Source organism: Lepidochelys kempii, chromosome 5, assembly GCF_965140285.1.
Source record: "Lepidochelys kempii isolate rLepKem1 chromosome 5, rLepKem1.hap1, whole genome shotgun sequence".
In the NCBI taxonomy this organism is placed as follows: Eukaryota; Metazoa; Chordata; order Testudines; family Cheloniidae; genus Lepidochelys; species Lepidochelys kempii.
The window spans coordinates 102332225-102349279 of NC_136384.1; the positions used below are offsets into that span (position 1 = coordinate 102332225).

The 17055-nt window shown below is 42.4% G+C and overlaps 1 protein-coding gene across 3 annotated transcripts in view; it reads right to left on the reverse strand.

The window, feature by feature from the left end:
- The window catches only part of LOC140911696 (histone-arginine methyltransferase CARM1), a 144966-nt gene that overhangs the window by 32879 nt on the left and 95032 nt on the right, over positions 1-17055 (reverse strand). For all 3 annotated transcript variants that reach the window (XM_073345237.2, XM_073345238.2, XM_073345236.2), the window contains one exon: positions 1934-2111. In XM_073345237.2, coding sequence (XP_073201338.2) covers positions 1934-2111 — 178 coding nt within the window. The remainder of the gene's footprint in view (positions 1-1933; positions 2112-17055) is intronic.

Here is a 17055-nt window from a genome sequence, read left to right on the forward strand (position 1 = left end):
GTGGGGGCAGGGCCTGTGGCAGAGCCAGGGGTTGAGCAATAAGCCCCCCCCCCGGCACACTGGAAAGTTGGCACCTGTAGCTCCAGCCCCGGAGACGGTGATGATACCAGGAGCCGCATATTAACTTCTGAAGAGCCGCATGTGGCTCCGGAGCCACAGGTTGGCCACCCCGTTCTAGACCAATGTGGACATCCTCATTTGTGTTTCCTAACACTGGAGGGCCAGGACAAGCTCCTCACAAAGCTCCAGAAATGTAGCTTTCTTCATGCAAAAGTTTTGGGCATACCGTTGGTCACCTGAGGTCTTCACCACAATGTGGTCCAACCAATCTGTGCTTGTGGCCCTGCTCCAGAAGTACCTGTCTATGTATGGGGTATCAGCGGCTATACTGAGAGTCGCAAGCAGCATCAGCCAGTTTGAGTCTTCCATGTTTCCATGTGCATATCCTCCTCCTCCTCCTGTCAGGTGCCTTCTGTAGGTCAGAAAACGATGTCGGAATGTCCATCAGCATCTCATGGATGCTGTCTGTTTGCTGAAACATGAGTGAAAGCACAAACAAGAGGAGTACTTCAAATGTGACTCCTCCATGTTGCTGGCTCCAGTTGCTGGAAGTGTGCAAATCCAAAAGATAGCACAGCGGATTATGTTGGGAACTTAGCAGGTTGCAACAACTTCCTGTAATGTGTAGGATGGATAGTCAAGTTTTCCCACACTGTACCATCAACTGAGGGCTAGAGTGCTGGGGAGGGTGCTAGGAACCCCGGGACATGGTTTGGAGCCTGGGTCCAGAAACTGTAAACCTAGGGTCACCAATGAGTGTGGACACTCAAGCCTTGGGCTTGCAAGCCTAAGGTGTGTGGGGTCAAATCCACTAACCCTGAGCTTACATTGCAGTCTATACATGCCCTAAGAGTTTGTAGATAGGTACCCAAAATCAGAGGCATTAAAGTTAATGGACACTTTTGAAAACATCAGCCTAAGTGACGTTTGTAAGGCCACAGACCAAGTCAGTGCCAGAACCAGGATTAACACTCAGTAGTTCCCAGTTCCTAATCCTGTGCTCAGCCTATTAGCCCACATTCCCCTAACTAGTTTAATATGCTAAAAACATCCTGTTTTTCACACTGGTGTCACGAGAGAAAGTCTTTCTTTTTAACAAAACCCATGTTAGTGATCTTTTAGTTTGTTTTCAGGAATTCACCTAGTGAAATATAACTTATGGCAACTGCAGGTTCAGACTGCCCTTCAGGGAAATTTCTCAGGAGGCCCCTGGACTTAGAAGCCTCCTTCAAAACTTCTCCAACCAGTAACAGATTGAAACACAGATCCCATTGAACTGACCTCTGGACTGCAGTTGTTTCTGGCTGGATTGGACACATCACTGGAAAAGAGTGGGGGTACCAAGAGGCCTTGGAATTAGGAAATTGGGTGGGGTCTGATCAGAGCTGGTGAAAACATTTCAAATTTCACATTTTTTTTCAAAGAAAAAAAAAGACATTTTTCATGACGTTTCCCATTCTTTGTCCAACTCTAGGTCTTTCTCTTCCCTCTCTTGCCTTGCATTTTAGTTTAGCTTGCCATCATGTTTTGCATTATAAACTTTGAACTGAGAGGCAACCCATAATGCATATGGTGGCACATTAAATTCAATGATACAAGAGGCAGCCAAGGGCAACACATCCAGCACATACAGGTTAAGTGCTGAAATAGCTGGTCTCACCGGCAAATCACAATATGAAATAGTAACAGTGGTGCTTCCAACATGCTCAAATGAAGGAAGAAAACTTAAGTCTCATTTCCTTAGAGCCTACAGGAGGTGATGAAACACGACACCAACCAGGGCTGTCCAGAGCCACCATTTGGAGGTCCTTCTTGTCTCCTTTCTCTGAAAACTCTCATTTCCCCCAATCCATCACTGGGCTGGCATACTCACCGTTTGACTTCAACCATTTTTTGGAATGGAGGTAACTTTCCAGCATCCTCTCATTGAACAGCATGTAACCCATAGGTTCAGAAATAACCACATCGACGTTCTCTGGTAAAGAGATTTCCTCAATTTTACCTGATAAAACCATGATCTTATCAGAGAGGTTGTTACTTCTCACTAGTATCTGGAAAGAGTAAAAGGGGGAAAAAAAAACAAGCATGTTAGCTTCTTTGGTTATGCATAGTTCTACCAGAAGTCTCTGGGTAATGTGAAACCCTCTGAATTGTTCAGCATCTAGTAACTTCATCAGCCTTTGAAAAGCCTGCACTGTAATTAAACCTTAAAAAATGGTACAGACTCATGCCTTACTACAAAGAGAGTTTCTAAATACTCTGATGAGAGCAAACTTATAGAAGTGTGCAGAATCAGCAAGTAGCAGTACAAGTTACATCATCTTTTAAGAAATAATTAGAATCAATATCTAGAAGAAAAGAATACAACACACGCGCACACAGAGAAAGAGGGAAGTTAATATCCACTACAGAAGAACACACAGTAGAGATCTTTAAGATTCTTCAAAACAGTTCTAGAAAAGGCTATTCCTAACTGATCTACACACTCATAAATGCATGACTATTCTCAGGGAATGAATGTTCTCAGACACGGAGGAAAGTCTGAGGCACGATGTTTCTAAACAAAAACAAAACAAGGAATACCTGTTATAGAGCATGCACAATCCCTAGGTACCATGTGCAGAATCCTATGCAGGCTGAGAACCTCAGGGCAAACTTTTCTTAACTTTTTGATCTACATTTCTTTCATCTGAACAAGAGAAATTGACTCAGAATTTAGGTACTGGGTGGCAAGATGCTTGGGGAAGGAATAATCTCTCTAAAGTCACTCTGATTAGAAATGTATGTCATATTTATCTGTAATGTACCTTGGCACTCAGAGAACAAGTCTTCTTGTAGCGCCAAAATCTGTTTAGACAATGTTTAGAATTTGCCTATAGGATACAAATACATACTGTGTTATACATACTGATAACATTATCTCGGTGAACCAGTCTGAATGGGGAAAGGTTGTGCAAGGGGATGCTGTACCATGGAGCACGGCTCTGTGGGGGCACCTATTGCAACAGCACAGTGGGTGGAGATTCAGAATGGGACAGGGGCAAGCCAGGAGAAGCAACCATACAAATCCATTGGCCAAAAATACAGTTACAGACAGCACAGTGGGGCTGCAGCTGCCAGCAAAGCCTTGAGGCTGCACCAGAGATGGCATAGAGGCTGTGTATCCTGTCCCTGGATTGAAAGACACCTTCACCCCAATCCTTGAAAACCCATTTCCTGCTTTGTGTATGGGGGGACCATGATTTGAGTCTGTGCATCCTGCATTATAATGTAGACCACAGAAAAAAGGAGGAAGTTGGGGGAAAAATCTTCTACATGAAGCCACGTGGATTCCCAAGAAAAAAGCTGATTAGAAGAGACAAACCTCCCGATGTTTAAGTTTAGTTCAGGTGCTAGTGGAAGAGATCTTCAAACTTATTTCCACAATTCATTGTCAGAGAAAAGACTGTTCAGTGGCTGGAGTAAGCCACTAGCAATGAGTTGTTTGACCCTGAGCTATAATTAACAGGAACCAGGAACAGAAGACAGGGAAAGGCAGCGTGTATCCCCAGGAGTTAAAACAGATATTCATGTTAGAACTCACTTGGCAAACCCTACTGAGTTTGCCCCCATGAAAACAGCCTTTTATTGAACTTGATCCTACAGACAGACGTAGTTTTCTGAGTCTGGTTTCTGATATATGATTATGGGCACATATGGTATTGCCCTGGGTACATGTCTTGCTCCTCTTCAATTTTGTATTTGCTTGTAAACTTTTGGAACAGTGTTCATAGAGGCCATTAAGCTATTTTACCAGTCTTGTCCATTTTGTCAACAGTTCAATAGCAAGATTATTTAAAATGTGACTAGAATGTTCTAAGAAGGCAAGGTACAATTCTTCAGCATCATGTATTTTTTTTTCAAACCCAACACAAAGAACACATTATTGCTGATATCCAAGAAAATTAGTTTAATTAAAGCTCCTTAATTAATGAGTGAAGGGGTAATTTATTTAATCATATTTGTAACCAAAAGAAATCATTAAAGTGGGGTTTTTTTTCACATGGAAGTCAAAGTAGCACACAATTTCTTCCAGGTAAGATAATGTTCTTGCTAAGGTAGTTATAAAAAATGTAATAAGTATCATCTTTCCTTTACATGGTTCTTTTCACTCTGAAGGATGCCAAAGCTCTTTATGAACTATATACTACATATGAATCCCTTTCACTCCTGACTCTGGGATGGAACACAGCAGATGTTTAACAGAGCAAACTGCACAACAGTTTAGGGCAGGAAGTGAAAACAAATACCATATCCAATAAAAACTACAGAGTGAATTGGGCTGGTAGGTAGAATGTAATAACCCAAACTAACATTTGTCCAATCCCACCCCCCACCAAAACTGAAATACACAGACCTATTATTGTGAAAGCTGCTGCCTGATTCCCCTGCTTCTCCATCACAGCCTCAAATACTCAGGAATTGGTTCATATCTTGCCCAAAACACAGCACATCTGTAACAGCATGGTGTCCCTTAAAGCCAATATGCACTCAGCTGGAAGAGTGCCATCTAATGAATCATCATCTTCACTTCCTGCAAGACCCTGCATTTATTTGGAGGACTCTCACCCAAATCCTGTCCAGGACTAATCCTGCTTAGCCAGACAAATTTGAGAACACAACCTGTGGTAAGCTTATCTTCCTGAAAACACCATCCTAGCCACTATGGATGTAGAATCCCTCTACACCAACATTCCACATGAAGATGGACTACAAGCTGTCAGGAACAGCATCCCTGATAATGTCACGGCAAACCTGGTGGCTGAACTTGGTAACTTTGTCCTCACCCACAACTATTTCACATTGGGGACAACGTATACCTTCAAATCAGCAGCACTGCCATGGGTACTCGCATGGCCCCACAGTATGCCAACATTTTTATGGATGACATAGAACAACGCTTCCTCAGCTCTCGTCCCCTAATGCCCCTACTCTACTTGCGCTACACTGATGACATCTTCATCATCTGGACCCATGGAAAAGAAGCCCTTGAGGAATTCCACCATGATTTCAACAATTTCCATCCCACCATCAACCTCAGCCTGGACCAGTCCACACAAGAGATCCACTTCCTGGACACTATGGTGCTAATAAGCGATGGTCACATAAACACCAACCTATACCGGAAACCTACTGACCGCTATTCCTACCTACATGCCTCCAGCTTTCATCCAGACCACACCACATGATCCATTGTCTACACCCAAGCTCTACGATACAACCGCATTTGTTCCAACCCCTCAGACAGAGACAAACACCTACAAGATCTCTATCAAGCATTCTTATAACTACGATACCCACCTGCTGAAGTGAAGAACCAGATTGACAGAGCCAGAAGAGTACCCAGAAGTTACCTACTACAGGACAGGCTCAACAAAGAAAATAACAGAACGCCACTAGCCATCACCTTCAGCCCCCAACTAAAACTTCTTCAACGCATCATCAAGGATCTACAACCTATCCTGAAGGACGACCCATCCCTCTCACAGATCTTAGGAGACAGGGCAGTCCTTGCTTACAGACAGCCCCCCAACCTGAAGCAAATACTCACCAGCAACCACACAACAGAACCACTAACCCAGGAAACTATCCTTGCAACAAAGCCCATTGCCAACTGTGTCCACGTATCTATTCAGGAGACATCATCATAGGGCCTAATCACATCAGCCACACTATCAGAGGCTCATTCACCTGCACATCTACCAATGTGATATATGCCATCATGTGCCAGCAATGCCCCTCTGCCATGTACAATGGCCAAACTGGACAGTCTCTACGTAAAAGAATAAATGGACACAAATCAGACGTCAAGAATTATAACATTCAAAAACCAGTTGGAGAACACTTCACTCCCTTTGGTCACTCGATTACACACCTAAAAGTTGCAATTCTTCAACAAAAAAACTTCAAAAACAGACTCCAACAAGAGACTGCTGAATTGGAATTAATTTGGAAACTGGATACAATTAACTTAGGCTTGAATAAAGACCGGGAGTGGATGGGTCATTACACAAAGTAAAACTATTTCCCCATGTTTATTCCCGCCCCCGCGCTATTCCTCAGACTTTCTTGTCAACTGCTGGAAATGGCCCACCTTGATTATCATTACAAAAGACTTCCCCCTACCCCCTGCTCTTCTGCTGGTAATAGCTCACCTCACCTCATCACTCTCGTTACAGTGTGTATGGTAACACCCATTGTTTCATGTTCTCTGTGTATATAAATCTCCCCACTGTATTTTCCACTCAATGCATCCGATGAAGTGAGCTGTAGCTCACAAAAGCTTATGCTCAAAATAAATTTGTTAGTCTCTAAGGTGCCACAAGTCCTCCTTTTCTTTATATGACTCTGTTTTCCATTGCTTTTCACTTTGCTAAACTTTAACAATCCAGGTTGAAATTTTCAGTGCTGGGTGTCTGCCCTCAGATTAAAAATTTTTGGAAAATTTCAGTTGAAACGGTTCAGCCATTTCTCACGATGAAATTAGGGAAAATTCACTGATTTGCCCAAGTAAAAAAATTCTCAGAACCATTTTGCTGAAAAACTTTAGCACATCCATTCTCTAGAGGAGGAATTTGAAAATTGGCTGGGGAGTCACCCTAATGACAGGGATGTGTCTTTTGCTAGCCCTTTGAAAATTCACCCACATTTGGCCAAATTACGAGCATCTGGGAAAAAAAATCATAGGTCACACATGATCAGTAGAGACTTACTTGTTTGAGAGGCAGCTAGAGTCGCTAAAGATTTGATCCATATCGAGCATACTCCAGCTACAGGGGGCTGGGAAGAATTTTCCCACAATTGCTCCTCCCAGCTGCCAGGAACAGCGGTGGCTTAAGATATCGGAACTAGGAGCTCCTGTGCTGTTAGAGCCCCAATGCCCAGGTGGAGTGGAGAAGGAGAAAGCCACCTGAGAGGTATACTGAGGAGTGAGGGCTCGATGCAGGAGCCAGAGAGTGGGGGGAAGCACCAAGGGAGGGGGGCAGGAACAGAGGGGAACAAAGGCAGGCTGGGAGAACAGCAGCAGAACGGTCTATAACCAATAGAGAAAACTCTCTTCCAGGACCTGCAATTGAACCCAGGAGTTCTAAGTCTCAAACCCGGTGCTGTTGCCAATTTAAGCTGCATCTCCAATCGGAAGGTTCACTGATACAGCTATACCTGTACAGGTATACTGGGCTTCAGCTAATACACTGGCAAACTCTCTCATCCCCTTCTAGCAGCTGGTCCGCATACAAGAGAATAGACTCCTAATGCTCCCCAGTTACACAACCAGCTCAAGTATTAGAGGTTTGTTCTGTGGATCTAAAGATTTGAACCCTGCTGAGCCTAGTTAAGGGTCAATATGATTCCATGTGACAATTTCAGGTGTGTGTGTGTGTGTGTGTGTGTGTGTGTGTGTTTTAAATTAGGAAATTGCATTTAAAACTATATTAAAAGATTATGGTTGCAAAGTCAAACACTCAAAAATTAGGAAATGCCACAATTCCCACAAATGTGCAATCTTTAGTTCAGCCCCCCTTGGGTATATGCATGATGACATAATATGTGATCATATAATTAAAGACTATTTTTTCTACTGGCCCCCTGCCTCATTCAGTACACAAGGATGGATCTACTCTGGGAATGAACCAGGATTGTGTAGTAAGGAGGACTGTTGCCTATAAGACCCCTGCCTCATTTGTTGCAGAAGTTCGAAGTTGCATAGTGAATGAAGCAGAGGATTGCAGGAAGAAAAAGGATTATCTCATGGTTAAGGCAGCTGAATGCTGCCCTGGAGAACTGGATCCTAACCCTGCCTCTGCCACAGAGTTCCTATGTGATGCTGGGCAATTCACTTGAACCAAACTTCACAGGCAGTCACTAATTGTGTGTTCCATATTTTTTTGGTGCCCGAGACATTTGAGGCCAGATTTATAGAGTTCATGACTGCAACTGACCTCAACAGGAACTGTGCTCTGTAGTCGGACGCTTACATTGGCCAGAGACAAATTTGAGCGAAGACACATGCACAACTAGGTCAATGTAAGATGACTTATGTTGACCTAATTTTGTAGGGTAGACCAGGCCTAATTCGGTGATTATATTTTGCCCTCTTTTGGCCCTGTTTTTTACTGGAAGTAGGAGCTATAAATATTTCAGATGTATTCATATAGTAGGCTTATGTTTATGAATCTATTGTAACTTTCATCTCTCTCATCTCCAGAAATTTTATCTAGGGGAAAACTGGGACACAATTTGGGATGTAAAATCCTTAACTCTGAAGTATTTAGTGCAGTTTGATTGGTGATTCTGCCTTTTCATCTCATGACATAAGCCATTGACAAGAGTTCCAACTAGTGTTAAATTCCAGGTGCAAAAATAAAATTTGAGGTTAAAAAAATGGAACTATGTGACAACTCTAACTTTCAAAATGGTAAGTTCTTTATGACTTTACAATTAAAATTTTACTGTCATAGCAGGTGAGTTCCATCCTACGTCAGTAGCAACCAAAAGTTATTAGCATCTGATAGCTGTTCTATGACCTAGGTGAAATAACTTCAGTGGTCTCAGTTCAGTTTCTGCCAGCCAGGTGTTTTTCCCTTTAAAATCTGGCACCTACATTGGGACTAATTGATTCCCTTGTTGATACAGACAGACGGAGGTTTGAATTGGTGTAGAGGTGCCATGATCCCCCAGATCAATCGAGACATTGGCAGGGCAGTGTGAGAAAACTGTCCCTGCTATTACCCGTGATGTACTTCTTAGATGGCAGTCCTCTGGTTATCCATGTATCTCTTGGGCCGTCATAAGAATATTAGAACAACCATACGGGGTCAGACCAATGGTCCACCTAGCCCAGTATCCTGTCTTCTGACAGTGCTCAGTGCCAGGTGCTTCAGAGGGAGTCAACAAAACAGGGCACTTTATTGAGTGATCCATCCCCTGTCATCCAGTCCCAGCATCTAGCAGCCAGATATTTAATGCCCCCTCTAGGCCTGTAGAATGCTTGACCCTCACGAGGAGGAAAAAGAAAAGGACTCAGGATGACAGGTTCAGTGAGAACCTGCAAGCCAGTGCTGCATCAAACCATGAGCAAAGGGCCTTGAGGGTGAACATGGCAGACACCATGGAGAAGGACAGAGTGGAGAGGAGACAGGCCCAGGAGTCCCAGCAGGAAAAGTAGACGAAGATGCACCAGGACATAATGGGGCTTCTCTGGAAGCAAATACATACTCTTTTGTTGCCCTACAGGTTCAACAGTCATGGCCTCATCATCCTTTGCAATCAATGGAGAACTGCATCACAGCACTTCCCTACACTTCCCACATTCCACATGGCAACAGGGGCCACATCCCTACCACTATAACTGCACCACGGGAATGGTAAAGACAACCCCAGCTTCCCTTATACTGACCTGTGAGAGCCACAGTTACTTTATGTGTAGCCAAAATGGCCTGGAATGGACATGAATATTCTTTCCCCTTGTTAAGTTCTGTTCCATTAATTTATTTTTAAAAGCTTTATTGTGTTTGTTTTGGAATTGCATGCACATGTTTTGCACGGTTTTGGTACACAAGGAATTTCTATTTTTTGGAAATTAATTCATCTTCTTTGCTTCACAACACGTACTCCAGAATGCCTAGAGCTACTCAAAGCACTTACAGCTTGTTATTGTACTGGGCCACAGAACTCATAAGTTCAGTGAAAAACACAGTGTACATATTAAAAATATACAGCAAGCCCCACATAATTCAGAGGTGCATTAAAAGACATTTATATTGATAAATATTCACCAAGCACTAGACAACTCCTTCCTAATAGCCCCCCCAAAAAACTTTAGGGCCAGGTAAAGCATGGTTCACCAAACCCCATTACTGTGGCTGGCTGTTAAAGTGCTCTTTCAAGGTCTCCCTCAGCAGCATAGCTCTGCACTGAGTTCTTCTAATAGCCTTTGCGTCTGGCTGTTCAAACTCAGCAGCTCCCCACCTCTGCCCTTCACCCCCGCAGTAACTCCCCCCTCCCCTTTGCCTCACCAATATCACTCAGGACACAACAAGCAGCTATAATCATTGGGATATTTTTCTCACTGAGATCCAATCTTGTGAGTTACCACCACCAGTGGCTCTTCAATTTACCAAAAACACATTCAACTGTCCTCTAGCACCTGCTGAGCTGGTAGCTGAATCTTCCCTCGGTGCTATCAAGGAGTCCCCAAGGATCTCTACTGGCATTTCAACATTGCCAATGGTAATCTGCCAGGTGGGAAAGAACGTCACTGTCTGCAGTTTTCTGAACAGTCCCATATTCTTAAAGATGTGAGCATCCCGCATCTTCCCAGACCAGCCCACACAGATGTCAGTGAAGCATCCCTGGTGATCCACCAATGCTTGCGTAACCATAGGAAAGCAGCCCGTTTTGTTGATGTCCTCTGAGGCAAGGTGGGCTAGTGGCAAAATAGGGATGTGTGGGTCACCCATTACTGCAAAACCATCCACTATGTCCTGCACATTGCTGAGAGTTACAGCCCTGCGTAGCAAGAGACAATTAATGGCCCTGTACGTTTGCATGACAACGGCTCCCACTGTGGATTTTCTAACTCCAAAGTGATTGCCCACATTCCGGTAGCAAATCTGGCACTGCAAGGTTCCACACAGCAATTGTCATTTGCTTCTCCACAATCAATGCAACTCACATTTTGGTCTCCCAGCGCTGGAGGGTGCGGCGAGCTCAGCACACTGATCCAGAAATGTGGTCTTTCACATCCAGAAGTTCTGCAGCCTCTGCTTGCCATCCCAAACCTGCATTACAACATGATCCCACCAGCCAGTGCTCATTTCTCAGGCCCAAAAGAAGTGCTCCACTGTCTGCAGCTGCTCCGGGAATGCCAACAACCACCTTGAATCAGTTTTGCGATGTCCTTCAACAAACCGTCCTCAAAGAAATAGTCATCTCCCCTATTACTGGGGTTCTTCTTGTGGGTCTGCACATATTGCAGGATTGCGCATCCTCTGCTTGAAAGGCTCATGACAACAGCGCAGAGCTGTGTGAGCTCTGTGCTTCGGTCAGAAATAGCGGACAGTAAAATGCTGTGGAGGTTTCTGGGATTTTAAACAAGGTATGAAAATTGCAGGAAATGGATGGCACATGAGGAGAACCTGATCCCTTGCTCCCAGTCACCCTGCACGATTTGTTTTTACCTCACCATGCATTGCTAATATCTCCCAAAAGACAGTACCCAGGATGATCGCAAGGGGCACACTGACTGGAAGCAATATGGTTAGTGGCAGCACCAGTGCAAGGAACCAAATATGCATGTGCATGAGCAATATACTAACTGCAGTGGCTTTATGACAACGTAACTATCATTGACTAAAAATGCAGATATGGCCTAACTTGACTACTGGCAACAACAAACCCTATGAGAAGCAAAATCAGCTTAGTCCAGATTGGTGTAGCCAAGACATAGAGACATGATCTATAACAAGAACTTCTAATTTATAATCTCTAATACACCAGTCAAACATACTTGAAACGTTTTGCAATCCAAAGATATTTCTATGAACAACTAATGTGGATCCACTGATCAGGTAGAGACAGGGGAGCTCCTATTTTTTTAAGAAAAGTGAGTCTGGGACCTATTTCTTGTCCCTCGTTTCAAGCACCCTGCCCCCAGACTCCCAAAATGGATCTCTAGTTGTTCATACTGATCTCTTGCTAAAATAGGTTGGCTGTGAAACCTTTTTAACTAGGGACTGCTTATTTAAATATACACACCCATATTGAAAATATTTTTGATTTCATGTACATGGCAAGTGCCGAGTGAGAGCAGCGCAAGTTTGTCATTAGCATACAACAAGGTACCCAAACAGGCTAGAGCTTTACTGGAACTGGTGACATTGGGCAAGAAATATGATGCAAAATGAGACTATATCTATACGCGCATTGACAGTGTGATAGTCTCCTACGAAGCATATCACAAATTCCTGCAATAACCAACCTTGCCCATAACCGAAATAGACACGCTTTTATTGTGTACATCAACGTATTTAAACTAAAGAAACAAAATACTTGGGAAGTTTCAGTGTTTCATAATAAAGAAAAAGTTTACAAAGAAAACAGAACATTCCATCTCTTTCCCCCCTCCTCTCCCTTTGATTTTTCAGAGAATGAACAGTGGGTATGTGTGTGTATTGTTATAATAGCAACAGTATGCAGCCAGTGACCTAGATTTCAGAACAATATGAGAGCAGGGCAAGAAGACATTGATGAAAAGATAAGACTGTACACACACATTCCACAAAACAAAATACAACAGTTACATTACTCTCTGATGTAATTCCAATGATTTCAAAGGAGTTGCATCAATCTGCCACCAACTGAGGGTATGTTAGTGTTTTGGTAATTTTTTTCCCTTCATCTTTTTTATGCAGCATTCATGACACATTCAAGTACTAGTCAAACAGGTGGCCCTTTCTTTCATCAGTGAAGAGTTTCTTGACTAATCTCAAATACATAAAGGTAACAACAAATCTCTCAGGTACATCCCTCTTCTCTTCAGGAGCCCTAACCTGCTTCCATTGAAGCCATGGCAAACTTCCACTGAATTAAACGGAAGCATGATCAGGACCAGGTGTTGTACAATAAACTTCTGACCTACGATAATTATTGAGGACCAGTTATACCATCTCATCCTCTACCTGGCTTTCTCCAGAGAAACCTCACTACATCTATTATACTCTGATACCTGATAATTAAGAATATATTCCCTTTCTCTCAGCTCATACTGGTATATTAAAGAAAATACTGTAGCTTTCCCTATGTAACAGTGGTTTTCTTCTTGCTTATTATAGAACTTTGTAATTTGATTTTAAGAACACAAATTTCTCCAAAGTACAATGCATCTCACAAAGACATGACAAGCAGTATAAAATATTTCATATATTCTAAAAAGTAGTCTGTTTGCTAAGCCTGCCACAGGGCTTTGTCAAAATGGAAAAGTGACAGCAGCCTTAGCAATTAATATAACTATAATATAAAATATAAATATTGAGTAGACAGCTTTTTACTTATTGATTTGGTAGCCAGAAATTTTTGAGATTCCTCTTAGGAATTGTGTCCATCAGTGCAATTGTCAGAGAGAAAACCATGTCTTCTTATCTGAAAATGGGCACACACAAGTTTCAGAACAGAATTTAAGTTTAACTTTTTTAAACAAAGGATCTAATTCTTCAAACCATTACTCACACATGTAGTTCTTACTTTTGTGAGTACTCTTATGCACACAAAGATTATTCAACTGAGTAAGAGTATGCAGGATCAGCTATAAATTAGTTATAGCACAAACTAATTTTAAAAACTCACAACATATATACAATGCCAACTTGAAATCTTTTCAATTTTGAAAACTGAATTAATGGTCATTTCCAATGCTACCCCTGATCATAGATCCCTTTGCCATTTGGGATTTTTTCCAATCACACTTCCTGTTAATATATAAAATTTTTCCCTCCTTGGTAGCCCTACGAAAGACAAACAAACGAAAAAGGAAAGCTGACTATACAGGGAAAGCACTGAAACTCATTACACAAAATTGCTATCAAGTGCACAAAATAAACAAACTGAAAACTCTAATCTTTCTTTTATAGAAATTTTAGGTGCTACTTGTAACAATAGTTCATAAAAAATTGAACTCAAATGCAGCTTTTACATTTAACACTTTCACACCATTTCTAATTCGGCCCTGATAAAACCTTCGATATCTGCTCATATTTTAGTCGCTTATTACTATTTTTTTTTAAATCAGCAAAGGAACCAATCTTAAATGCTAACATTCACATTTCAGCTATTTTTGATGGAATCCTCTTTTCAAGAATGCAGGTAGCTGTGATTATTTTGTAAACAATAGGGGAAAAGAACTATGGAGGTGAAAGGCCAATGGCTCAAAACTATCCATGAGCATCATTCTGAGAGAGAAAAATGTAGTCATTGGAGGGCAGTCTTCTCTATTCACAGCAGGGTTCACAGGCTGGTTAATGGCTCATAATTATCATTCACTATGTGTATTGCAGTAGCACCTAACAGCCTCAGTCATGGACCAGGACCCCATTGTGGTAGGGGCTGTGTAAGCATAGAACAAAAAGATGGTCCCTCCCCCAAAGAGCTCACAATGAAAGTAATGGATCTACAGTACCTAAGGCAATTGATCAATCTAACAATATTATCATGGGCTCCTGATTTTCATCTAACTACCAGATGGTCATCTACCAATGCAGTCCAAGTTTGTACTCGGACTGATAAAATTCAAGAGGATCAGAGGCATTTAGATATTCAGAATTTTCTCACCACAGTCTTCTCAATTATCTAAGTAAGGAACAGGAAGTAACATAGCGAAGGCCAGATACTCTGCTCTAGCTAACCTGGGTTCAGTGAGTGATCAGGCCGGGGGGAGAAGCAAACGTGCTTCCATGCCACCTTTGCAGTACCCTAATCCTGGGACTACTTCAGCCCCAGCTCACATCCCCTTTTCAATCACTGCACAGTGTTCACTGACTATAGAGAAGCGTGTAGGAGCCACTAGGCTGGCTATAGAACACATACAAATTTCCATGTACACTGGGGGAATCCTCAGGAGGACACTTAGTGGCTTCATGGTTCTTTTGTGTACCTGGAGCAGGGACAATGATCTGGCCTGGGAGAAACAGTTTACCACATCCTCAGCATCCAGTTGTGTTTTTCTGAGCCACAGTCTACAACAGCTTCCTCAAGAGAAGCCAACAACTTGCCCCTCCTAAGGGAGGAAATGACATACTCTCAAGCCTTTACCCAGTGCCACACTGTGCTGCAAAGTCTCTCAGACATCTGTTTTCCGTCACCATTTTACATAAGCCCGACAAAACAGCACTGGATATTAACACTCAGTGGAGCAGATGAGATAACTGCAATATTTTCATGGTAAATTGTTTGCTAAGACATATTAATGTAAATAACTGAAAATGCAAACAGGTGCAGTTTGTCTATTTGTTGCTCGGTTTACAATATGGTATAAATAAATATTAGGTAAACACTACACTACAAATAGGTGCAAGTGTTATGCCGCTGTCACCATTTATACTTCATCTCTGCTGAAGTGGCAACTGCTCCCAACTCATGTGAAACACCTTTCTCAATTACATTAGCTGTATAGCACGCATGGGCACGTACACACAAATCAATCCTCTCAAAACTACCCAGTTTTTTTTAGTAGATCTGTACCCTCACTGTTAGTAGTGGAAGCAGCTAAATGGCAGCCTTAAGAATAATTAATTCTACACAAATCTCTTCTTCTTGATTCTCTCATAAGATTAGTCACCATGCAGCTCCCAGAAGGGCTTTCTTTTACTGGTACCGCACGGCAAACACACTTGGATTCCACGAGGACTCATTTTTTATTTCTGATGATGGCATCACTAGCCTCTGCAGTTTAATCGTTTTAAACTCATGCATCGTAACCCTTTCTTCCTGTTTATTCAAGTGCTCTACATAAAAAAAAAAAAAGTTCAGCCCAATAATGCTATTTTCCCCCCGTGGTCTGACATGAGCTGCTTAGAATAACTAGGGTGACCATATGTTTGGGTTCGGCCAGGACAGTCCCTTTTTAAGCCCTATCCCTGCTGTCCTGACTTTTTTTTTGCTCTTGCCAGCCTCGCACAGGAGCCAGTCAGTGTTTTGGTGAGCAGTGATGCTAGTCCTGTGTGGGAAGGTGGGGGCTGGGCTTCGGCGAGCAGCTCGGGCCGGGGACAGGGGGAGAGGGAGGAGTTCTCGGGCAATTTCCTTTGGGAAATATGGTCACCCTAAGAATAACATTTTATGTTTAGACAAATCTAGTATTATTGCCAGGTACCCATTCCTAGTCTTGTTTCCCCTGTTTTTGCCTAATGGATTTACTATAACAAAGCTGGAAGACTGAGATTATGCATTCATTTCATGGCTCATTCGTACACCACCAAGGACTATTAACTATACTCCCCCACCTCCCCATGCACCATAGTGTTTGTTTCCTTGGGCAAAGGCTGTTTCAATCTTTTCTCCCTCCTGCAGGCAACGTGACTGTGTGGGGCAGGATTCAGCTGTCAGCAATTGCATATCCAAGGTGTGGAGTCATGGAACAGGAGAAAAGCTGGCACACTGGTCTGAAAACCAGCTAAAGAGCTGGACACACGGGGTTACTATATACTGAAGCTGGAAAGAGGCTACTAACTGATGAATCAGTGCTGCCAAGGATGGAGCCCCTCTTTTATACATTTTTCCAGTTTGCAGGCAGTGTTAACAGGAAGGCACAGTACAGCATGACAGCTATAATCTCATTGTTTTAAGCATGGTACACTGTCACTGCATGGGATGAAAAAGAACAAATTATATTGCTTGGATTGTAATAAGGTGTCACATTTGATATCTTTAGGCCAAATTTTCTCCCTTACATGATCTTAAATCCAAAGTAACTCTACTGGCTTCTCTGGAGTTACGCCAGATGTACTCCCGTGGTATGGATCACAGAATCTTTCCCTTTATCTTTCCTGCACAGTTTAGTGTAGCCACATTAGAAAATGTAAATGCCAGAAAATTAAATTACCAAACACTGAAAAGGTCACAGGAGTACTGCACAGTACAGAGTGAAATAATATTCTTAGAATATTACAAAGGGAAATATCTTAAACAACTAGATAATTCAGCTATAACCAGCATCTCTCCTTGTGCAACACCCATTACAACTTCCCCCTTAATTGCCCTATTTAGATATCCTATGTAACCATTGCACATCTGTAGGCAATACAGTATCTCAGTAAAATACTATTGCAATACTTTCTATGGTGCTAATATAAGGAATATGATTTTACTGCAGTCTGCAAATCAGATTATTGCATTATTGTCATATGGCCCACATTAAAGGGGACAGAGCACAGAATGAGCTCACTGCAACTGAATGTGCTCTGTCTT